The sequence below is a fragment of the Macrobrachium rosenbergii genome, chromosome 3, assembly GCF_040412425.1.
Source record: "Macrobrachium rosenbergii isolate ZJJX-2024 chromosome 3, ASM4041242v1, whole genome shotgun sequence".
In the NCBI taxonomy this organism is placed as follows: Eukaryota; Metazoa; Arthropoda; class Malacostraca; order Decapoda; family Palaemonidae; genus Macrobrachium; species Macrobrachium rosenbergii.
This window is the reverse complement of record NC_089743.1, coordinates 1,919,280-1,942,500: the sequence shown is the minus strand read 5'-3', so window position 1 is coordinate 1,942,500 and position 23,221 is coordinate 1,919,280. Positions and strand designations below refer to the sequence as shown.

The following is a 23,221-nucleotide window of genomic DNA, read 5'->3' as shown; positions in this document are numbered from 1 at the left end:
CCTTCTTTGCTTTTACAAAGTGGAAAGGACCTTCAAATTTAGGACCCAGCTTATAGTTCAACCGATTGTTGACATTTATCTTCACATAAACCCTATCTCCAACAGCCACTTTAACTCTATCTGGCTATGTGTTGCTCCTATCTACCACGTCTCGCGTTTTCATTTCAAGATTTTTAGCAAAGCGCGCATATCTCTCTTTCGCGGTACCTACCAGTGACCTAATTGTATCGTCACCTGACGGAATGGGCAACAAATCGAACGCGCCCCGAGTTGGGTAACCAAACAGCGCCCCATTGGGAGACATTCCAATGGTATCACTTACCATAACGTTAATACTATGTTGGACTTGTGGAAGATATCGATCCCAATTTGGATCATTACCTCTCACGGTCATCCGAAGAGCTTCAATGACTTTCCTATTTGCCCGTTCACAAAGGCCATTCGCTTCCGGTCTATACAGGATAATATTGACTTGCTTAATACCCATTACATCCGCCAGACATTGCATTGTCCGATTGATAAATTCACGCCCATTATCTGTAATCAGAATCTCTGGTGCCCCGTACCGGCAGATATACTCATTAAAGAATGCGATTGCCACCTCTTCCGCTGTTTTATGCTTCAACGGGAAAATCTCTACGAACCTAGTTAACTCGTTATCAACCACCAACAGGTGCCTATGGCCATAACTATATTCACAGAAATTGCTCAGCAGGTCCATGTGGACTCGTGCTGCGGGTCTGGTAGGAATCGGGAATGAACCCAATTTACAAGAAACGATCCTGATGACTTACATGCATTACAAACTGAACAACTTCTCACAAAGTCTTCCACCGAACTAAGCATATTCTTCCCAAAGAACTGTTCCCGTACATTTCAATACGTTTTCTCAATCCCCAAATGCGGACTGCCGGACCTACTGTGAGCAATATTTAACACCGTAGGTACTAAGCTCGTAGGAACGACTATTTGCGTCGTATCACCTTTATCTTCACTATTCCTCAGTCCGTATTTAATCTTCCTAACTAACAAATTACCCTCTAATTCAAGCCCTGCAAAAGGCAGCTTGTAACCCTTCCTAACTAATTCCCCTCTAAAAAATGCATTTGCGTCTCCCAGAATTTCATCTTCATCTTGCTTAGCTTCTACTAAACTAATATCCCAATCTATGCTCTCTCCCAATACGTAACACACATGAGTCCTTCCTCGTCAGAAAAACTTCTACTAAGGGCGTCTGCTACGACATTCTGTCTACCTTCTATATACTTCAGCTTAGCATCAAAATCTGTGATAGTCAAATACCACCGGGCTCTTTTTGGGGAAAGATCCGGTTTATTAAAAGATCCAACAATTCATATGATCCGTCAGAATCTCTACTTGATTACCCAACAAAAGCATCCTAAAATGGGTGAGAGACGAGTCCACGGCAAAGGCCTCTTTGTCTACTACCGACCATAACCGTTCATTACTACCTTGTGTCTTAAACTTCCTGCTGTAAAATGCAACCGGAAGGAGTCTTCCATCGAACTTCTGCATAAGGCATGCCCCTATACCATCATAACTAGCATCTGTTACCATTAGAAAAGGACGTTCTAAATCAGGAAACTTCAACATTGGGGGATTTACAAGGGCATTCTTAATCTTTTGAAAAGCTACTTGCTGTCCATCTCCCCATACAAACTGCACATCATCCCTCAGAACATCTGTCAAAGGAGATGCCAGAACAGAAAAACCCTTCACAAATCTACGGAAAAATCCGGCCATCCCGAAAAAGACCGAATCTGATTCTTAGTCTTGGGAGTGGCAAACTCTACAGTTGCCCTAACTTTATCATCATTCACCTCTAACACCCTCTTTAGAAATGACATGACCTAAATATACTATCTGCTTCTTGAGTAAATTACACTTAGCTAACTTTATCTTCAAACCCGCTAACCTAAGTCTTCTAAAAACTTCCATAAGAACTTCTAAATGCTCTTCTGCTGAATCAGTGGCAACTAGGATGTCATCCATGTAGATGAACACCTTTTTCCCTAACAAGCCTAGTAAATGTCATCGGACTGTCTGTTAAACCAAACGGCATTCGTGTGAACTCATAATGCCCCTTCGGCAGAGAAAAGGCCGTGTACTTTGGACTCTCCTCACTAAGCAGTACTTGCATTAGATCAATTGAGGAGTAGAAGCATCTCCCTCCTATCTCGACAAATAAATCTGGCAAACATGCCACAGGGTAGCGATCAGGAATGGTTTTCTCATCAGGAATGGTTTTCTCATTGTTTCCTACAGTCTACGCACACACAGACTGAACCATCCTTCTTAGGCACTGCTAGCAACGGAAAATTAAAGGGTGATGAACTGGGCCTAACAATGCCTTCTTCTTCCCACTTAGTAACCTCTTGCTCTACCTGTTCCCTAATCTTAAAAGGAAACCTATATGAAGGAACAAAAATAGGCTTAGTGTTTTCCTCTAAGTGAACCTTGTGTTCTAACACATTTGTTAATCCTAACTTATCCTCTGGAGTGCAACTACGTCCGCAAACTCAGCCAGAACATTTTCTACATCCCAGCATATTCTTTATAATCAACATTGGGTAACACAGTCCCTAAAAACTTGCCCGTCTGGCTTGTAAATCTGCCTCTGAAAAAGAACAAAAATCCCCAACAATATTCACTGAATTATCTTCATCGACCCAGTTAACAAAGTCGATTGCATAAGTACCCTTCTGGTAATTGCAAACTGAATCATTGCAGTTTAGCAATTCCACCCAAGTGTCCTCTAGACCTGATACTCTATTTGCAAACCTTACACAAACCCCTCAACTTCTCATACCTTCATCCACACACGTCTGTCTGGACTTATGCACTCCTTTCACACGCACTTTCACCATAGCAACCATTCCCGGACCAACCACGACATCATCGGTCAACACCCCCTTATAGTACTTCTCATCCCCCGACACATGTTCAGCATCCACCCCGAGATTCTCATGTACACCCGATCCATCGTCATCTACTACACTCATATTCGTTCCCTCATACGGCACAAACACCCCAGGCACTCCCACAGTTATATCGCTGACCCCCGTATGAACCGATATCTTTCGTCTCAGACACGCGGGATGACCTAGTAATAACATATTCCCCAAAGCACTCCCCGTATAATCAAAAATGGTTCTGTCAAAGATCTACCCCAGAGAGATAAATCTACACCCATGTATCGAAAATCTGTAACCTATTTGCTTGAACATCGCATACCACTTCATACTTGAGTCTCGAAGGGCGATCGGAAACCGTCGATCTGGACCGATCATAATTAATCAATTAATGGAAACCTGTATCTATAAAGACCCTTGTTATACCATGTACCAGACAATTACGCTGGCCTTCGACCCTGAGGGTTCTCCCAGAAGTCCTATATCCCAAGAGACACCTATCCAGTTTTCCTTTACAACTGATCGGTCTTTTGACAATGTCTGCCAGTCAAAAGATCCCCTCGAAAAATTCGCGTGAGGAACTCCCCTATCTGCGCTACCAAAATTCTGAGATGCAGGCCTATCATTATACTGTCTCCGAGACGGGCAAGACCGCCAAGGATGACCATAACTCTTACATCTGCCACAATACTTAACACGGCAAAATCTCTTAATGTATCACTGCATATTACAATTAAAACAACTACACCATGGGATCCTAAAACTCAAGCCGGCCATCGATCTTTGGCTGTTCCGACTTTCAACAACGGAGCGGGGCATTTCTGGTGCATTAGTTCAATGTCCTATCATGCTGTTTCCATGTGTTCGGATCAAACGAACCTGCCGTGGGAACCACTAACAGGTCATCACTTATCTCACTGTTCAAAGGCAGGCCTAATATATTGTCGAGGTTTTAAAGGGTTATAAGATGTAAACAATTGATGGCAATGTGATATTTAACTTAAGAGCACCTCGACTTCCTCAAATTACTAAAATGTTTGAGAAATCACTTCCAAATACAGTATTTATGGTGGAAACAAAGATATAAACATTTTTATATTTTATTTAAAAAAAACCTTAACAACATATTCTAAATGAAAAATGGTTTAATAAAATATAAACCATAAGGCTGATTAGATGAACAGTTTACATAATTCAATAATAAAAAAAAATTCACTTTAAACAAACTTTCCTTTGTGTATATTTGAAGGTAAAGAATTATGGCTCCACATTATGATGTTTAGTGGAGGAAGCGTCCATTAAGATTACAAATGGCAGGTACAGTTCATTTCTGACAAGCAGCTGGCAGATTCGTCAGAATATAAAATCTGCAATCAGCATAAAATTTACAAATAGCATTTATACAAATTAGAAGTGAATATATTACAAATGAATTTCCAACCATTAAACATTTAAATTACATAACTTGTATAATATTTAAATTACATAAATTGTATAATAAGTAATACTTACGGTCCGAGATTGGGAATGCTTCAGGTGGAAGTGAATTTAAAACACGAACCACAAGCGAAAACAATTTTCAAGGAATATGGAACAAGAGAACGACAACGACAACGCCATCTACTGACAAAACTAACATTTATAAAGGACAACAAAAGCAACAAAACCTTTATATACAAAGAATAATAAAATGTAAGTTATTTAAAGTTTGTGACAACACCGACAATACCCCATGCCAAGCATAAACTAAATAAAATTATATACAACGACTAAGCATGTCGGAACCAATGTTCTCGAGCCTTTGATATATGACTCTGAAAGAATAGGGTTGAAACTTAGCCCAACATAAACCTATCATTTGTTGTTCTTCGTTTGTGTAGGTATGCTAGGGAAGATGGTCAGTCTGCAAAATAAAATTCTCTGTATTACAAGTATTCTTTGCATTTTCAATTCCTCTCTTAATTGCATAGCATTCCTTCTCTATGACAGAATATCGTGTTTCAGGGCCTGAAAACTTCTTACTATCATACGCAACTGGTTTTAATACACCGTCAGATTTCTGCAGCAGGACAGCACCAACACCAGTTGAAGAAGCATCTGTGCGTAGATAGAAAACTTCTGACAAATTAGGAAGCATTAAAATGGGTTGTTTTGAAAGACAACTTTTAAGTTGATTGAAACTATTGATTTGTTCATCAGTCCATTGCAATTGATTACTACTACCTTTCTTTAGCAAATTTGTAACTGGAGCTGCAATAATAGAGTAATCAGGAATAAAACGTTGGTAAAAACCTACGGTTCCCATGAATGATCTTAATTGCTTCTTGGTAGAAGGCAATGGCATGGATAAGATACTTTCAATTTTACCATTTTGTGGACTCAATGAATTATTGCCTAAAGAATATCCAAGGTAATTTATCTTACGATATCCAAAGTTACATTTAGAAGGACCAACTGTAAGATTATGTTCACGCAACCTGTCCAAAAACTTTCTGGACATGAACGACATATGATCGTCTAAATTATTACTAAGATTACTATATTATCAAAGTAACCCAGGAAACATTTGATAATCCGGCAAGAACTCTACGCATTAACCTGATAAACATGCTTTGAGCCGTTTTGAGACCAAAAGCATTTTGTAAACTGCATAAGTCCATATTTTGTTGCAAATGCTGTATATTGTTTACTATCTTCTGACATTGGTATCTGATAATAGCCCTTACATAAATCCAAGTTCGTAAAATAAAGTTTATTACTAAATTCATGCAAGGAATCTGTTAAACGGGGCATTGGCTCTGCATCAAATACGGTTAAATTATTCAATTCCCTATAGTCTATACATACTCGTAAAGATTTGTCAGGTTTCTGACAAGTACAACTGAGAACAATATGGAGATGATGATGGCTCTATAATATTCATCTCAAGCATTTATCTACTTCATCGTTAAATTCATTAACAATATCAACTACAGGAACTGGGTACATTTTAAATCTGAAAGGATATTCTAAGTTTTATACTATGTTTCATCACTAGAATTCCAGGTTTATCCAGATATTACATCCAGAATAAGAACTAATGACTTTGGCAATGTCTTTTCTCTGAGAATGTGACAGTTCAGGGTTGATATGGCAGTTATTTACCCATCAAGCTCAAAAATTCAATACCAACGCATTGCTATCACTTTCAAGTTCTTCAAGAAAATTTACTTGAACAGCCAAACAAATCATTACTGTTCTTTACTTTTTACCACTTTCTCTACAACGTTAACTTTGTACGTCGATAATACTTCTTGAGCATATTCACATGATAGAGTTTTACTTTATTCCCAATTTTAACAAGATAATCTACACCATTGGAATGACAGGAATCAACAGAATAAGGGCCTTTCCACTGCATTAAAAACTTATTACTACTAGTGGGAAGCATAACCAACACTTCTTCTCCCTTTTCAAACTTACGTATTTTACACTTCTTATCAAAATATTCCTTATACTTACGAGAGCTTATTTCTGCATTATGCACAGCAAGTTTCGCCATTTCCTGTAATTTGGACCTCAAGTCAATAATATACTGATAAGTAGTCTTCAACTCATCATCAAGATTGGAATTACTAAATAGTTCATGGAGAAATTGCTAATGGTCACGCACATTTCGACCATAGAGTAATTCAAACGGGCTAAACTTTAAATCATTAGATTATTCCCGATAAGCAAAAAGAACCACTGGAAGATAACGGTCCCAGTTTGATGGATAATCACAACACACTTTCTTAAGAATACCTTTGAGGACACCATTCAATCTCTCAACAACACCGTTGCAGGCTGCATGGTACGGGCTAGTATAAAGGGCTTTCACAGATAGAAGTTTATGAACTTCGGACATAAGGTCGGAACGAAATTGAGTTCCCCTATCACTTAGAATTTCTTTAGGAACGCCAACGCGACAAAATATCTCCATAAGACTTTCAGCAATTGTTACAGAATCAATATTTTGCAATGGAACTGCTTCTGGATAACGTGTAGCTAAGTCAATAACAGTAAGAATGTATTTATGACCTCTATCCGATGCAGGTGTAATAGGTCCTACAATATCGATGGCAATTCTAGAAAAAGGTTCACTAATTATAGGAGGGCTACACAGAGGAACTTTAGTAGACTTCCTACCGAATTTCTGACAGGTATGACAAGATTTAGTAAATCCTGGCTTAATTTTCAGCTCAACTCGTGGCCAATAGAATTTATGTAATATCTTATCAATAGTTTTTCTAGATGAAAAATGTCCGGATAATAATGACTCGTGACCTACTTTCATTACCATATCACGGTACTTCAATGGAACAACAAGTTGCAAAGCCCCAACATCTTGAATATTAGTACTTTTAACACATTTACGATAAAGAAGATTATCAACAGATACATACTTGACTGTACGACCTTTGCAAACTATTTCTTCATTCTTACGTAAAGCATCTCTAACTTGCTCTTCCAATGTTTAAGTTAACTGGCAACTAGAAAGTCAGAAGATCTACGTTCAAATCTGGTAATTACTGAACAAACAAAGGCATGACCGGCATACTTTGTTTCGCTTTCTGTGCACGAGTTGTTGCGTTAACTATACATTGATTTTCAGCAACAGATAAATTACTTAAATCAACTGAATTTGCAATCTGATTACCATCATCTATATGATTACTAGAAGATAAATCACTGATCAAACTTAATCAGAAGTTACGTTGAACTGAAACCAGGTATAATACCAATCAATACATCAGCACATTTTAATAGGTGCAACTACCGCTCTACAGCGACCAGTAAAAGAACTTGGACATTACACATTTCAAAGTAGGCAAATACAGGGACACCAAGGAAAATTATATACTTTTAATAGGACTCCTAGTTTGTAATACTTAGGTACCAATTCTTCACGTAAAACTACAGTATTACATCCTGTATCAAAAACAATGTTAGCACGGATACCAAATACTTTACCCTTGTCATCAACTACACAATCTTTGGGTTTCTCTTCACGAGCAAACGCTACTGACACTTTGGGTACAGGGTTTTTTTCTTTGCTGAAATTGGTGGGATTTTCAGGACAGTTAGGTCGTATATGACCCATCTTATTACAAAGATGACATTTCAGCTTTTCATAAGGGTTAACAACAGGATCACCAAGTTTTGTATCTGAAAGTGTACTTTTAAGAGGATATTTTTGTTTTTCTCTAACTTTAAACTTAGTTTTCATGCACTTGTTTACCCCATGGGCAGTCATGAAATTATCAGCAATTTCAGCCAATTGTTGAGAACCTTTCAATTTCTTTTCTTGCAAAAACATTCGCAAATCAGGAGAACAGTTAGTCAAGATCTGATCACAAATCAGCCCAGAAATCCACAAAACAAAGACTCATATGTGTTCTCAATCTCTGAAAGTTCTAACCATTTATCAAAATATTGTCTCAACCGACAAACAAGTTGTAAATAGCTTTCACTATATTGATTATACTTCTCTGAACTTCTTCCCTATACTCATTCGGATTAACATGAAATGATTTCAGTAGAAACTTTCTTTAGCTTATCATAATCGTCAGCTATATCTGAAGCAAGACTGCAATAAGTTTTCAAAGATTTGCCTCTAAGTAAAGTTCCAGTAAAGAGGCGTATTCCTCTGTTCCCACTTATGAAATTTAGCTAGTTTCTCAAAGCGTTGTAAATAAGTCTCAATATCATCATTTTATCATCAAATGGAGAGATTTTAGGCAAAGACAGAAACAAACCCTATTCTCACTCACATTACTAGCACCAGCTTCAAATTTCAATTTAGCCATTTCAAGTTCATGTTTTCTAGCTTCCTCTTTGTCAGCCAATTCTTGTGTTCTTTCATTTCTCTCTGTATTCTTTCATTTCTCTCTGCTATTCTTTCTTCTCCTAAGTTTATCTTCTTCTTCTTTAGCAATTTGTTTATTTGAAAACTGTACTCTCCTTAGTCAATCTAACTCGATTGCCTTCTCAAATAATTTTAACATATCCATTAATGAAAAAATACTGAAATTACTATGCAAAAGATATCATGCTACAACAAGGAATTCAATTAGCTGCAAAAATATGCAAAAATTTTTAAATTTTCACTTGTATCAGTAATAGATAAATTTAAACTAGAAATAACTTTCATATGTGTTCAATAGCACATGCTAATACACACAAGCCAACTTAGGCAAAATATTAACAAACACACAAGTTAATGTTAACATAGAGGCTAATCTTGTAATATAGCATATTGCTTTAAAAAAATTGGGATACAAGGCTGAATAACACTACCACAAGACAGCAATGCTAAAAGCATACGAAGTTTTCTGTGCAACTAAAGCATATGAAACATTCAAATTCCGCCAGATAAATTAAAAACAAAATTTAGGCCTCATCAGTAATTATAACAAACATCAAAATCCCGGAAACTCTAACTATCAATCAATGAATTTCAAAAACACAGTATCACTGAGAAACCAGAGGATTCTATAGATCGGTCACTGACCTAATTCCATTCACCTTCATTACAAACAAGACTTCTAAACCATGATTATAAATTTACTAAAACATTATTTTAAATAATCACTTTAATTTACCCACAACAAATCTAACTGCAAAAATTCTCGAACCACTTCACAACAACAAGAATGTACAAAATACTAAATACCTTACCTCAAAATTCATCAACAAAGCACAATACAATCTGTACATGAACACCATGTCGACAGAGGAAATACAACCAATTTGTCATCACAAGTACTTATACCTGAAGACACTCCATCTCGGCCGCAGGTATCACGCACATGATTAACTGCAAATAAAGGACATCATGACAGTACATCACCTTGTATAAAAATTAATCCTACTCACTGCGCCACTTGTCGAGGTTTTAAAGGGTTATAAGATGTAAACAATTGATGGCAATAGTGATGTTTAACTTAAGGCACCTCGACTACCTCAAATTACTAAAATGTTTGAGAAATCACTTCCAAATACAGTATTTATGGTGGAAACAAAGATATAACAAACATTTTTATATTTTATTTAAAAAACCTTAATAACATATTCTAAATAAAATGGTTTAATAAAATATAAACCATAAGGCTGATTAGATGAACAGTTTACATAATTCAATAATAAAAAATTCACTTTAAACAAACTTTCCTTTGTGTATATTTGAAGGTAAAAAATTGTAGCTCACATTTATGATGTTTAGTGACGTCCATTAAGATTACAAATGGCAGGTACAGTTCATTCTGACAAGCTTAGCTGGCAGATTCGTCAGGGTACATAAAATCTGCAATCAGCATAAAATTTACAAATAACGCATTTATACAAATTAAGTAGATATATTACAAATGAATTTCCAACCATTAAACATTTAAATTACATAACTTGTATAATATTTAAATTACATAAGTGTATAATAAGTAATACTTACGGTCCGAGATTGGGAATGCTTCAGGTGGAAGTGAATTTAAAACACGAACCAAGCAGAAACAATTTTCCAGGAATATAGATTAAGAACGACAAACAATATATAAATCTACTGACAAAATAACATTTGCCAAGGACAACAAAGCAACAAAACCTTTATATACAAAAAGAATAATAAAATGTATGAATTATTTAAAAGTTTATGACTTAAACACCAAACATATATATATATATATATATATATATATATATATATATATATATATATATATATATATATATATATATACTATTATGTGTCTTTGAACGAGTGAGATATGTGATGACCTGTTAGTGGTTCCCGGCAGTTTTATTTGCCTGACAATTGGAATTTGGCAGTCGGATACAAGAGAACTATTTGATCAAGATCCGAACACATGGAAACAGCATGATAGGACATTGAACTAGTGCACCGGAAATGCCCTGCTCGGTGGGGTATGTGCGTGCGTATGTGAGACTCCCCATGATATATGATGGGAGAAACGCGACGGATTGATGGAAGCCTTGTGATATCTGTGGAGTGCAGAAGACCAGGTTCTTCGAACATTAAAGACCAGATGGTGACTTCACGTTTCAAGGGAGAGGGGTTATCAGAGAATGTGTTCATACGTGTGCTCTCTAATGTGTACATTACAGAGGAACCATAGAATGGATATTCACTTCGATTTGTGGCTAGTGATCGCTCTTTTGAGCTGCGTTGTGAATAAGACAGTCACTGTGAGGAACGGTTTCTTGATGGCCATAGAATGTGAGTAAGATAACCCATTAACACTTGTACCTTTTTCAGATATTATATGAAATACCCATTTTACGTTGCAATGAAACCCTTCTGTTCTTTATTATGCGTTTTTCCGTTTTAAGTGCTTATTTTTTATACACCATTCCAGGATTCTAATATAATGTAATGCTCTTCCTACAGGAAATTCGAACATTGTCTGGAAAGACGAACCATTTGGAAGTGGTGTTATTACTCTTACAGACCATATGACTTGTATTGTGGTCGTTACGATATGCACTGCTTGATGACAAAGGGGTTATTCACTAGAATTGCTTGGCATAAAATAATATCTATGATTGTTTGGGAAACAGTATTTCCTCTAGTAATGTGTTCCTTTGATAGGGGGTGTGAGTCACTCCATTTCATGACCGTAGTTTTTGCAGAGTTACTTCCGTTAAATTTGTCAATAAAGTCTAGTTTTCTATATCAGTGTCTCATTCCAGTAGGCCTTTGTGTAAAGATAGGTTTAGTGAGAATCTTATGACGAAAAGAGAAGGGATCTGCTGACCCAGGTAAGGCCACAGCTACAGGAACATTACTACTCTAGGAAGATTTGAGATGCTAAATTCTGTTTCTTAAAACAGACACTTCAATAAACAATAAACCCTCGAACTTAAGGCAGGATATTAACATATATATATATATATATATATATATATATATATATATATATATATATATATATATATATATACTATATATATATATATATATATGGTGTTGAGAGTGATGTCAACCCTACAGTTCTGATTTTCTACAACACTAAGTCATATGTACTATACCAAGTTTGGTTGGAAACTACTCAATGCGTTTCAGAGTTATGACCTTATTAATAACTCTTACATACATCCATATATCTTACATCCATTTATATATATATATATATATATATATATATATATATATATATATATATATATATATATATGTCATTTCTCTCTCTCTCTCTCTCTCTCTCTCTCTCTCTCTCTCTCTCTCTCTCTCTCTCTATATATATATATATATATATATATAATATATATATGTTTGTATTTGTTTGTGTTTGTGCATTTACACAAACGGATGTATATTGGTGCTCATACTCAGCACTTGTAAGAAGAAGGACTGTTTAAGTGAGAAAAGGGTTAGGGGCAAAATGAATTCCTACAGAAGATGTCAAAGCACTCTGGACAATGTTACAAATCAAAAGAATGCTTAGTATGAGTAAGTCTAATCTGCTCAGAAATTTCATGTGAAATGTTTCCCAGAAGCTCAGCTGACTGAGGTTAAAGGTAAATCTAAGTTCACCTGATGGAAATTGACTAAAGTCAGAGGTTTTATTGAATTAACTTTGACCGAATTCCGCGATTTTATTTAGTCAGAGATAATAGAATTCAAAGACTGTGTGACAGAATTGAAAGGTTTTCATAAATCAAACTTTATTTATGAGAAAGGTTTTATTGGATCTTATTTACTAAAGTTCAAGGTTTTCATTAATCTAAAAAAAATTAGTGTGCCGAAGGTTTACAAACTCAAAGTTGAAAAAAACAAAAATTTTATCTTTATCTTGACTTATTTAAATTGAGCTTAATTAAATGAAATGTTTTTCATAATCTACGTAAATATAATTTGTTTTTTATTCATCCGAATTGCTCTAGGTCAAAGATTTTACTAAATTTAAGTTCCCGTAACACATCTACGATCATTCAAATAGAATGTTTTCCTGAATCTGAGTCAAATGAATTCAAATTTTCTTTCGAAAACCACTTTCATAAAACTTGAAATTTTTAGATTAGGTTTATGCAGCACAAGGTTTATGCAGCACAAAGGCTTTACTGAATTTAATTTTACATAGACGACAATTTTGCCAAATCAGAGGTTACTGAAATCGTAGCAATTTAGAGGATCTAGTTTTACTGATTTTTTTTTTTTTATTTTGCGCTAATGAAAATCGAAGAATTACCGAATTTAACGTCACAAAAGACAAATCAATTAAATACATGTTTACTAAACCAAATTTTTGCCACTTCAAAATGGACAGAATATAAAGGCACATTTACTCAATAAAAACTACTTGTATTTCTAAATTACATGTCAGAAGCCCTCCCAGGTCACTATCGTTTTTTGACTCATGGAAAGCTTTCGAAAAGTTAAGTGTAATCTAGCACGTATATAACATACTTTCTCGGGTACTTTGCTTAATGCCACTAATTACTGTACATTACCATTTCTCCCTTTCTTCGTCGGCCTGAGGATTTTATGCTAATCCTGGAGAGACGGGTAATAGTACCCTTTTCAGGTCATGGCATGATGGAAGACTGGAAAGAAGACGAGAAAGTCCAATATAAAAAATATTGCAACTGGTCATCTTGCCAAAGTTTCTTGAAACGCCTTCGGATTCGAGGGACCGTCAGATTCATTTTAAAAAGTACCACACGCGTGTTCCTGCTCTCTCATTGTGTAATTAAGCATGAAAATTAAAAGTTCTCTTGGGATGCTGTCTTTTGTTCCTCTTCTCGAATGGCTTTTTCCTTGGGAATTTCCTCTCTGAACATTCAAACATTCGTGCTGTTTAACTCATCCTGCGACCCTCGTCCTCACAGCGCACTCATGTGCAAGTCAGAAGAAATTCCAAGTTGAAAATATATCCTATCTACAGAGCAGTCAGAAACAACTTTTGGAATAAATCTGCGGTGCAACGAATATGAATTTGTGGTGGTCTTCATTAAAGGTGACGTTGAACAAGCGCAAGGAAAAAGTTACGGTGTGAATTCCAAGTGATACAATACGTAAATGAAAATTCAGCTGAAAAAGTCCAATGGTGAGAATGTAAATCACCACAAAAAGCACGTAAAATGAGGGAGATGTTTTCAGAACAACTTGATAACCCATTTCCTTTATTTTTTTTTATTATAGAGTTTTACAGTTCTCAAGAAGGAATAAGTATTGCTTATTCCTTTGTAGCATTTTTGGCGAGGATCAAGTCTCATTGCCAAGCGAGGAAAATGTACTGGAGACAAAGAGACAAGGTCATACATACTGTACACTGTTCTCCCTTGAGGCTCGAGACCACGCTTTCAAAATCGCCGCTGAGTTCGGGTTCTCCTTCGCGTACGTCGGGGCATTCCTTTGCCCGTAGCTTTGGTCGCTGCATGACAGAGACGATTACTGTTGAGCTTATTTTTATGACTTGCATTAGTTGTAAATCTGAATTTCAAACTGACTGAAAATAGGTGTGAAACGGAAAAGAAATGAAACGAAGAATCTTAAGTGATAAAACGTAGAAGAGAAGCTTCATGATTGCAGTGAAATCGAAACGGATTATAGTCAAGTATTGAACTTTGTGAAAAATCAGTTAAAAGAAACAGAAAACACTTTCTTCCAATGGCATCCTAAATCATTTATGGCACAAGACCACATCGACCGCCAAACGACCAAATAGCGATGACCTCCCTCCCTTCAGAGGCGCCTTTGTGGCTTTCTTCGCAGTGAAACAAGACTTTTTTTCGCCCTTCCTGTTCTTTATTCCTTCCAGCCTACAGAAGGCTAATTAGGATATTTGGTGACTTGGTTTTTCAGCTTGAGCAAAAAAAGATTAAGAAAATGCCATTGATTATTTTAGATGTGGCTTAAAAGTCTCGATCTCTCTCCCAACAGACAGGAGGCTGGTGGGCGGTTGTCTCGGGTGGGTGCGTGGGCGTGGAGGCCGTCTTAGCAGGAGCCGTGGTTACCTGGCTGGGGAGGGGTCTCTCTAACACCGCTATCGCTCAAGGTAAGTGAAAAGACTGCCCTCTCCAACAACGTCGTCGCCTCAAAGGCTCGGCGCCAGTCACCTTGTTTTGGGCGCGGCCATGTCCACTTTGTGAGTGAGTGGTTGGTCGTTCTCTTCTTTTCTTTTCTTTTCTTTTCTTTTGTAAATTAACCACATCCGTTCATGCGTACTTCCTGATACCTGCTTGTATTGTAAAAAATAAGCAATCATTTATACTAAGATACGGAAAATACGTACAAATGCACACTTATATATGATTGCATGTATGCATGTATATATATATATATATATATATATATATATATATATATATATATATATATATATATATATATATATATATATATATATATATATATATATATACAGTATATATATATACAGTATATTTTTTATCACACCATGATTTATATACAGTCATGATGCTACAAATGTCGTTTAATATCAATTCACGCTACTTCGGGAATATCCCCGATGGGGAATTATCGCCGAAGGGGAATTTACAAGTGATAGATGGATCGCCACTGCCGGGCAGTAGCCTACCGATCCATTTATCACCTATAATTCCCCTTCGGTGATAATTCCCCATCGGCGATATTCCAAAAGTAACGTGAATTGGATATTAAACGACATTTATAGCCTCATACATACATATGTATACATATAAATATATAATTATATATATATATGTATATATATATATATATATATATATATATATATATATATATATATATATGTGTGTGTGTGTGTGTGTGTGTGTGTGTGTGTGTGTTGATTCAGGAGGTACTGACCTTTTATGCCTCAGTAAGTCTTTAAAACCTGATACAGTATTCCAGAGATATAAAAAGTAAAATGAAAACAATAAGCAAAGAGCAACACTACTGCCGAAGGTTTCCCCCTCCCCTGAAGCAAGATGTCCATGAGTGATGAGGCAAGTGATGATGTGCAAAGAGACTGCGCTTTTTCTGCGCTTTTGAATAATGTTTGTGGTCACCATAAAGCCACTGTTCTTGAAATTTGGGCTGGACGAATAATAGCCTGTAACAGTTGCCTTTCAAAACCCTGAATTTTAGTGATCGTGGTTAGGGTACACTCAGGTGAACTATGCCGAGCAGCTCGGCTGTATGGCAAGGCAGCCTTGTGGGTTATGGAAATGCTTCATTTTTCAGTTATTGAAATATGTGGAGCGGGTGAGTCGTCATTTTCCCTTTTTTATTTTCACCTTTCATTCATCAGTTCGCCTCTGTAATGGTCAGACTTTTTCCAGGGGACCTTTTTTTCTTAGAAATTATTATCATATTAATGACAACAAAGTATATTATGTAAACGCATGCGTATTACTCGTCATTCCTTCTTTGTTAAACACTACATATGCATTCTTTGAGATATCAAATTAGAGTACTGTGTGTACTATCAAATTAGAGTACTGTGTGTACTATGTAATAGTATCCCTTGATATTGCCACGAACCTACAGAGAACCCCGGGCTGAAACAGACGAATCTTCAAGCAGCTCATGCTTGCTAACACAAACCGCTTTCTTTTATTAATAACCGTAACAACTGCCTGAAGCTTATACGAATACAGAAATTCAACGTTTCGGGTTCGTCAAGAAATATGCCAAAGACAAAATATGCACAAACAAATATAAGTTTTTTTTTCAAAGTTGAAGCTGTGAAATTATTTGGACAACTTCTTGTTGGTGGTATCTGCCGCGGAGTGAAGGACATGTCCAGCATTGCACGGAGCTCTGCCATTTGTGTCCGGGAAGTTACAAGTCAATTGTGACTCTCGTCGCTTAAATCGAACTCATTCCTGTCAGTATGAAGAGCCCGTACCGCACCTTGCCTCGCGTACCTGGGTTGATAAATTGACTATTTTCGAAGTATCTCTGAAAGCCCGCATTTTTATAAACTCTTAAAGGGAAGATCCACCAAAAAAATTAAAGAAAAAACAACAATATAAATCGCTTTCGGAAAAGAAGATTCATGCACATCTGCAGTGTACTTGTTCCACCAACCTAGTTTTATATTATTTGGATTTATGCCAGGCAGTCAAAATGTCTGAGGGAATCCAGTATTATTCAACGCATTTGCAATATGCGTCTTCATCTTTTGAACATGCCATGTATACTTATTAAATATTATACTAATTTTGGAGTGTATAAAATAACTGTAACGATAACGATCTAAACTATACTTCTCAGTCAATAAGCTCATACACTTATGTATTTGTGTCCTGTATGTGCATGACCCTTCTTATCTGAAAGCGATTTATATAATTTTTTTTCTTATTTCGATGGATTTTGCCTTCAAGAGTTTTCAAAAAATGCGGGCTTTGAGAGCTACTTCGAAATTAGTCTATTTATCAAGTCAGGTAAGTGAGGCAAGGCTCTTCATACTGATGGGAATGCATAATGAAAACTGCACTGAAATATTCCACTTCCTGTTTCGACAATAGCCTACGGGTCAGGGCAAAATACACGTATCAAGACTTTCTCCGTCTTTATCAATCTGAGTGTTTGAATTTCACTTCCCTGGTTAAAGGGCATCCACACATACAAACACAGTATCTTTAAAAAAATATATATATATATATATATATATATATATATATATATATATATATATATATATATATATATATATATATATATATATATATATATATATATATATATATATATATATATATATATATGTATATGTATATATATAAATGTATATGTGTGTGTGTGTGTATGTGAGTACAGCAGTCGTTGTTTCTAAGCGTGGCAATGGTCGGAATCCTGCCGGGGACGAAGTACTTAGCAGTTGTAATTCCCCTTGGGTATTGGTTATTCCCAAGATGTAGTGAATAGGATATTAAACGATAATTATGTATTAATATTTGTGAATATAAAAGAAGTCGTATAAGTGACAAAAATTCATATACATTACATACACAATAAATATATATATATATATATATATATATATATATATATATATATATATATATATATATATATATATGTACCATGCACATTTATTAATGCATTTTACAATTACGACTGCAAAGTAAATGTTTCCACAAAACTGAGTCCCTCTTTATCCAACTAGTAGATCTTGTTATGCCAAACTGCATCAGTACAGATTTTTTTGCGGTTAGACACAAAGTTGCGATGTACATGGCATATAATGATCTACCATGTGTATTACAGTCCCCCACCCCATCCATTCCATCATTGGAGGAGGCCATCAACTCCCCCTCCCAGAGAACCCCATTCCCCTGACTTCTCTCCCAGAACACCCTGTCTCCCTGAACCCCCTCCCAGAGTACCCTGCAATGGCTTGCTTCGACCACCGCACACTCTATACTGTTAATAATGGTTTCAATATTCGCTAATACAATGACAAAGTCCACAATGGGCGGAATCGTGCAACTACCACAATGTGTGCAAGAGGATTCAAGGGGGTAAACAAACACTGACAAAAACCACTTAATATTTAATACATAAAGATCAGACAGAAGTAGCACCTGAGCCTCATAAAATACATAAATCAAATGAATAACAAGCACCCTTAATCAGCAAAAATCAAAACTCACTCACTCGATTAATGACAGATGGCAAATCGATTGTACACAAAAAGGAGGGGGCCTAGAAAGAAAGAGAAGGTAAAAAGAAGCGGAATAACCTCCCAAATTACAAACTAACTAGCCGCCAAATGAATCTATAAATAATTAAAAATTCAAAGGCCTCCTCAAAACCTTCAAGTCCCACTCCATGTCTGGAGTTTTCCCCGTGGACAGGGATAATTCGGCTCAAACAGGCTGCGGTAGCGCCCAAACTCTATGATCACTTCAAGCTGATGACCTCAACAAGCAAAGAAGTACCTTACCAGGCGTCAGAGAGGTCCCCTTTGGCAGTTTAACTGAGCCAAGGGTGATGATGAATAATCAGTAAATCCTTCCAGATTCAAGGAAGGGCAGATCCACCAGCTGCGATTCCCAAAGGGGAAGTAATCCAAATAGTTGGTTATAATATAGGTAAAGGCAATAGGCAAATCAGCAACCTGTCGAGGTGATGGCTCAAAAAGAACTGGCTTCATGCTGTGAGGAAGCATGGGAGGCATCCCCGTCAGCGGGCAGGGTAAAAGCATCGTCAAGCCATAAAAAGAGAAAACAAATGGGCAATAACAGGTAAATAATCGAAGGGCCGGTGAGAAGGAAGCAGGAGACCTTACAAATTGCTGCCAAAACGACTTAATATTAAAATTACAAAATAACACAATACTAAAACATTAAAATTTACAATAATAAATAAAAAATTAAATTAACTTATAGAGTGACATAAAATGATAAATGTTAACACAAACTAGTAAAGTACTTATGTAAAATTATCACAATGATAATTCAACACAGTATGATGATATTAGGCAAAAATATATAATACAAGACCATAAGTCTACCAATAACGTTAAAAAAATTATTACATATCTCAAAAAAAAAAAATCACTAAAGTGGTGCGTAAATACGCCCAGAATTCCTGGAAGCTCAAAGTGGGATGGCAAGTAGCCTACCAAGGTTAGCAGATAAAAATTTACACCCAATATACAAATGTTGCTGACATCACATATTAATTCTGACACAATAACACCGGGGGTTTTCAGCCCAAAACCTACAAACCACCTCCACAACTCAATGCACATAATAGTTGAGCTAACACGAACTAAACAGTTGAGTTTACACTTAAACCTTTAATATCACCAACCGGGTTTTAAGTTTAGGCCACAACACTTTTTCCACAAACAACATCGTCTTCATACAGTGATTCACTGCACTCACTATGATAGAGCGTCCTATAAAAATCCACACACCAACTCAGGACGACACAGAGAAAACCAGCACTGACCCGACCACCCCCGCGCAAACAAACACGCAAAAATAGTAGTGAAGCGTAGTTATAAGCCTTAAAACTAAATCACCCGATCAGTAAATATTATACAACTGCTTTAACTCATAATTAGACTTAATCTTACGTAAACCTTAACCTAGAACAAACCTGATCGACAAATTTTGTACAATCTTTTCATCTCACAATTAACATCAATCTTAAGTAAACCTTAACCCAAGACTTGAACTATTACATCATTACGTCGCCACGAAAAAAAGGACGAAAAATTATAAATGAGGTTATGACACACTAAATATACCTTCACCTCACTTACCCATACATAAACTTACTCCGTCAGCACACATGCCATAATTAGAACGATACACAGATTACCTGATTACCTGCATGACCTCCTGTAACCATTCCCGACCGGTGCTACAGTATGTCTTTTCGCCAGACGTCATTTCGCGCCAACGTCACTTCGTCCACGTCTTTTGGTCCTACGCCTTTTTGTCAAATTTTTTTTTTTTTGTCCAACGACATTTTGTCTAATTTATTATGATCACTAGTAAATAAACTCAATAAAAAAAAGATGAATATCAAGAGCGAAAAATCTATGAGAATGTTATTGACAGGATACAAGTAAAATAGTGATAGAATGCTTTTTAAAAAAGGCGTTTAAGAAAAGTAATAAGATATAACTGATCATTTATTATGATCACTTGTAAATAAACTCTTTAAAAAAAAGGGGACTGTAGATCAAATGATCATTGAGAATTTTATCGATAGGATACAAGTAAAACACAGTAAAAAATGTATTTAAAAACAGTAATTTAAGAAAAGTAATGATATAACTAATGATTTATTATGATCACTGAAAATTGACGCAAATTATGTGCAACATTCCTCAAAAATCAAATTTTCTTGCTGAACCATTTTCAGTGGACAATCTTTTGCGGCGTTCAGCTATTTTTTTTAATATCGCGTACATGAATTTGACAGATCTCCCTTAAGAATTTGAGTTTTTTTAACCTTTAACGAACCCTTCCTCTTCCTTCAGAGTTTTCATTAATTTCCAAATATTCAAATGTGCTCCACACGCCAAACGGTTTATCGCAGAATGAAACGACTCTGCAGCATTATTTACTCTTGAAGAATACGTTGGTTAACATTCCACACAGCTATCGAGAATGTAGGTGGTTCTCTCCTTCCTCTGCCACCACGTCCTCTCTCAATGCCTGTGTAAGTCGAGTAGAAGTAAGCGATGAATTCAGCAGTTATTTCCTCATCATCTATTAAATCTTCATAAGCCTCTTGTACTTCTTCAACGGGGAGGAAGGCTAATGCTGAAAAACATCGAATTTTAAGACAGAATTCGGAGTCTGTATTGCATTTTTCTTTGAGCCCTAAATCTGTAATTATTCGACACACTGACTGGCTCAAATGAAACAAACATGCCACAACAGATGAATTAGGGAGTGATAAATTAACTGCTTTGTGCACTGCACCCTCGAAATCTGCCATGATATCAAGCGGATCTGCATTATGCTGCATAATTTTCAATTGCTCAAAAAATAATTCGTATGTCTGCTTTGTTTTATTCGGCAGTAATGCAAAGACCCGTGGAAAACTGCTACCCTTAACTTGTACATGAATGCGACACAAGTGAAACCACTGTTCTGGCACAATTTTGAAGGTTCCATCACATGACCAATGACGATATGATGCTATTATATCCTGGAGAGCACTTTCTGATGCAAATACTGATAAGCACTGTTGATCCTCGACGCCGAATCATATCCCAGAAAGTGTTCGCCATTGTCAAGTTTACAATATTCATTAGGTATTTCAAAACCATGTCTAGCCGCTGGATTAGCTGGAATCCAGAATTTTTTTTCGGCACCTTTGAATAGTCCTTGAAAGTACGGGCAACCTAGGAAGTAAAGAACAAGTATTTTCTGTTAGTTGCGTAAACTTGGCCGCTGTTACGCGAACTTGCTGCTGTGTTCCGCTGCTTCATGCTTTATTTCTGCAACTGTTTTTCTAGCAATTAACAAATCTGGATGAAGGTGCTCACTAGAAAAATAAATAATTTTCGGCTCACTGTTTTCCGTTACCGTGTGAATTCGCACTGAACACAGCCTTCTATTCTCATATCTCCAGTATTCTTTTCCTAGTTTTGTATTGCTTGAATGAAAATCGTAGATGTTATTACTTTGATCAACTACTTTTCTTTTGTTCTTGGTCGACACAATGAACTTTGCCATCTCGGGATGGGCAAATTCAGAAAGTTTACATTAAATTTTAGCAATTTCTATATACAGTACCAGACTTACGAGAGAGAATGATTATACTACTTTATCAAGGTTTTATTAAACAATACAATAACAACTTTTAACAGAGCAGAAAAAAGAGAACGGTAATAATCCTTTTACGAGGCTCGTTAAAGGAAAGAAAATGGTAATAAGACTCCTTTAGCGAGGCTCGTTATAGATTTTTCTGCGGAGTTTATGTAGTGTACAATTGGACAAAAAGTCGTTGGACAAAAAAATCATTGGACAAAATGACGTATGACCAAAAGACATGAACGAAGTGACGTCGGACGAAAAGTCGGGGCACGTTCCCGACCTACTTATCCCTATTCAACAATGCGCGACAAGGCACCAGCGACAATATTGTCTTCACCTGGAATGTGGGCAAAATCCAGATTCCACTCCTGTAGCAGAAGACTCCAACGCATTCATCGTTGGTTTTTATTTCTGTACCTGCTGTGGAAAACAAGAGGGTTATGGTCGGTTAGTGTTTTAATGGGACATCCTGTGGAAGAAAGATAAACCTGAAAATGGTTACCAGCCAAACCGAAGCTAATGTTTCTTTCTCCACTGAGGAATACCTACGTTGGGCGGGGGACAATTTTTTTGGGAAAGAACGCAACAGGATGAGAAAATCCCTGTTCGTCATTCTGTAATAACACTGCTCCAACACCAACATCACGTGCATCAGTAGCAAGTGAGAATGGAATGTCAAAATCGTGGGCTTTCAAAATAAGGAAATTTTTCGTTTTATTAGTCCAATTAAACAATACATTCTTACGTAGCAAGTTAGCCCGAGGTTCAGCAATGCCGGAAGAATTCTCAACAAATCGACGGTAATTAATACCCTACCAAACCAAGGAATTTTCTGACATCCCTCCGACACTTGGGAATTTCTACACCCTTGATGGACTCAACGTTTGCCTGCTTGGGAGCCACCACACCGCAAACCACCAACCTCGTGACCCAAATATACCACCTTCGCTTTGACAAACTCACTTTTTTTTTTTTAAATTGATAGCCAACCCAGCATTTTTCCAAGCCTCAGACAATGCTCTGACACGTTT

At 36.4% G+C, this 23,221-nt stretch overlaps 1 protein-coding gene across 1 annotated transcript in view; it reads left to right on the top strand.

Moving 5' to 3' along the window:
* The window catches only part of LOC136828304 (uncharacterized), a 112,482-nt gene that overhangs the window by 18,670 nt on the left and 70,591 nt on the right, over positions 1-23,221 (top strand). The window contains exon 3 of the mRNA XM_067086178.1: positions 14,851-14,965. Coding sequence (XP_066942279.1) covers positions 14,851-14,965 — 115 coding nt within the window. The remainder of the gene's footprint in view (positions 1-14,850; positions 14,966-23,221) is intronic.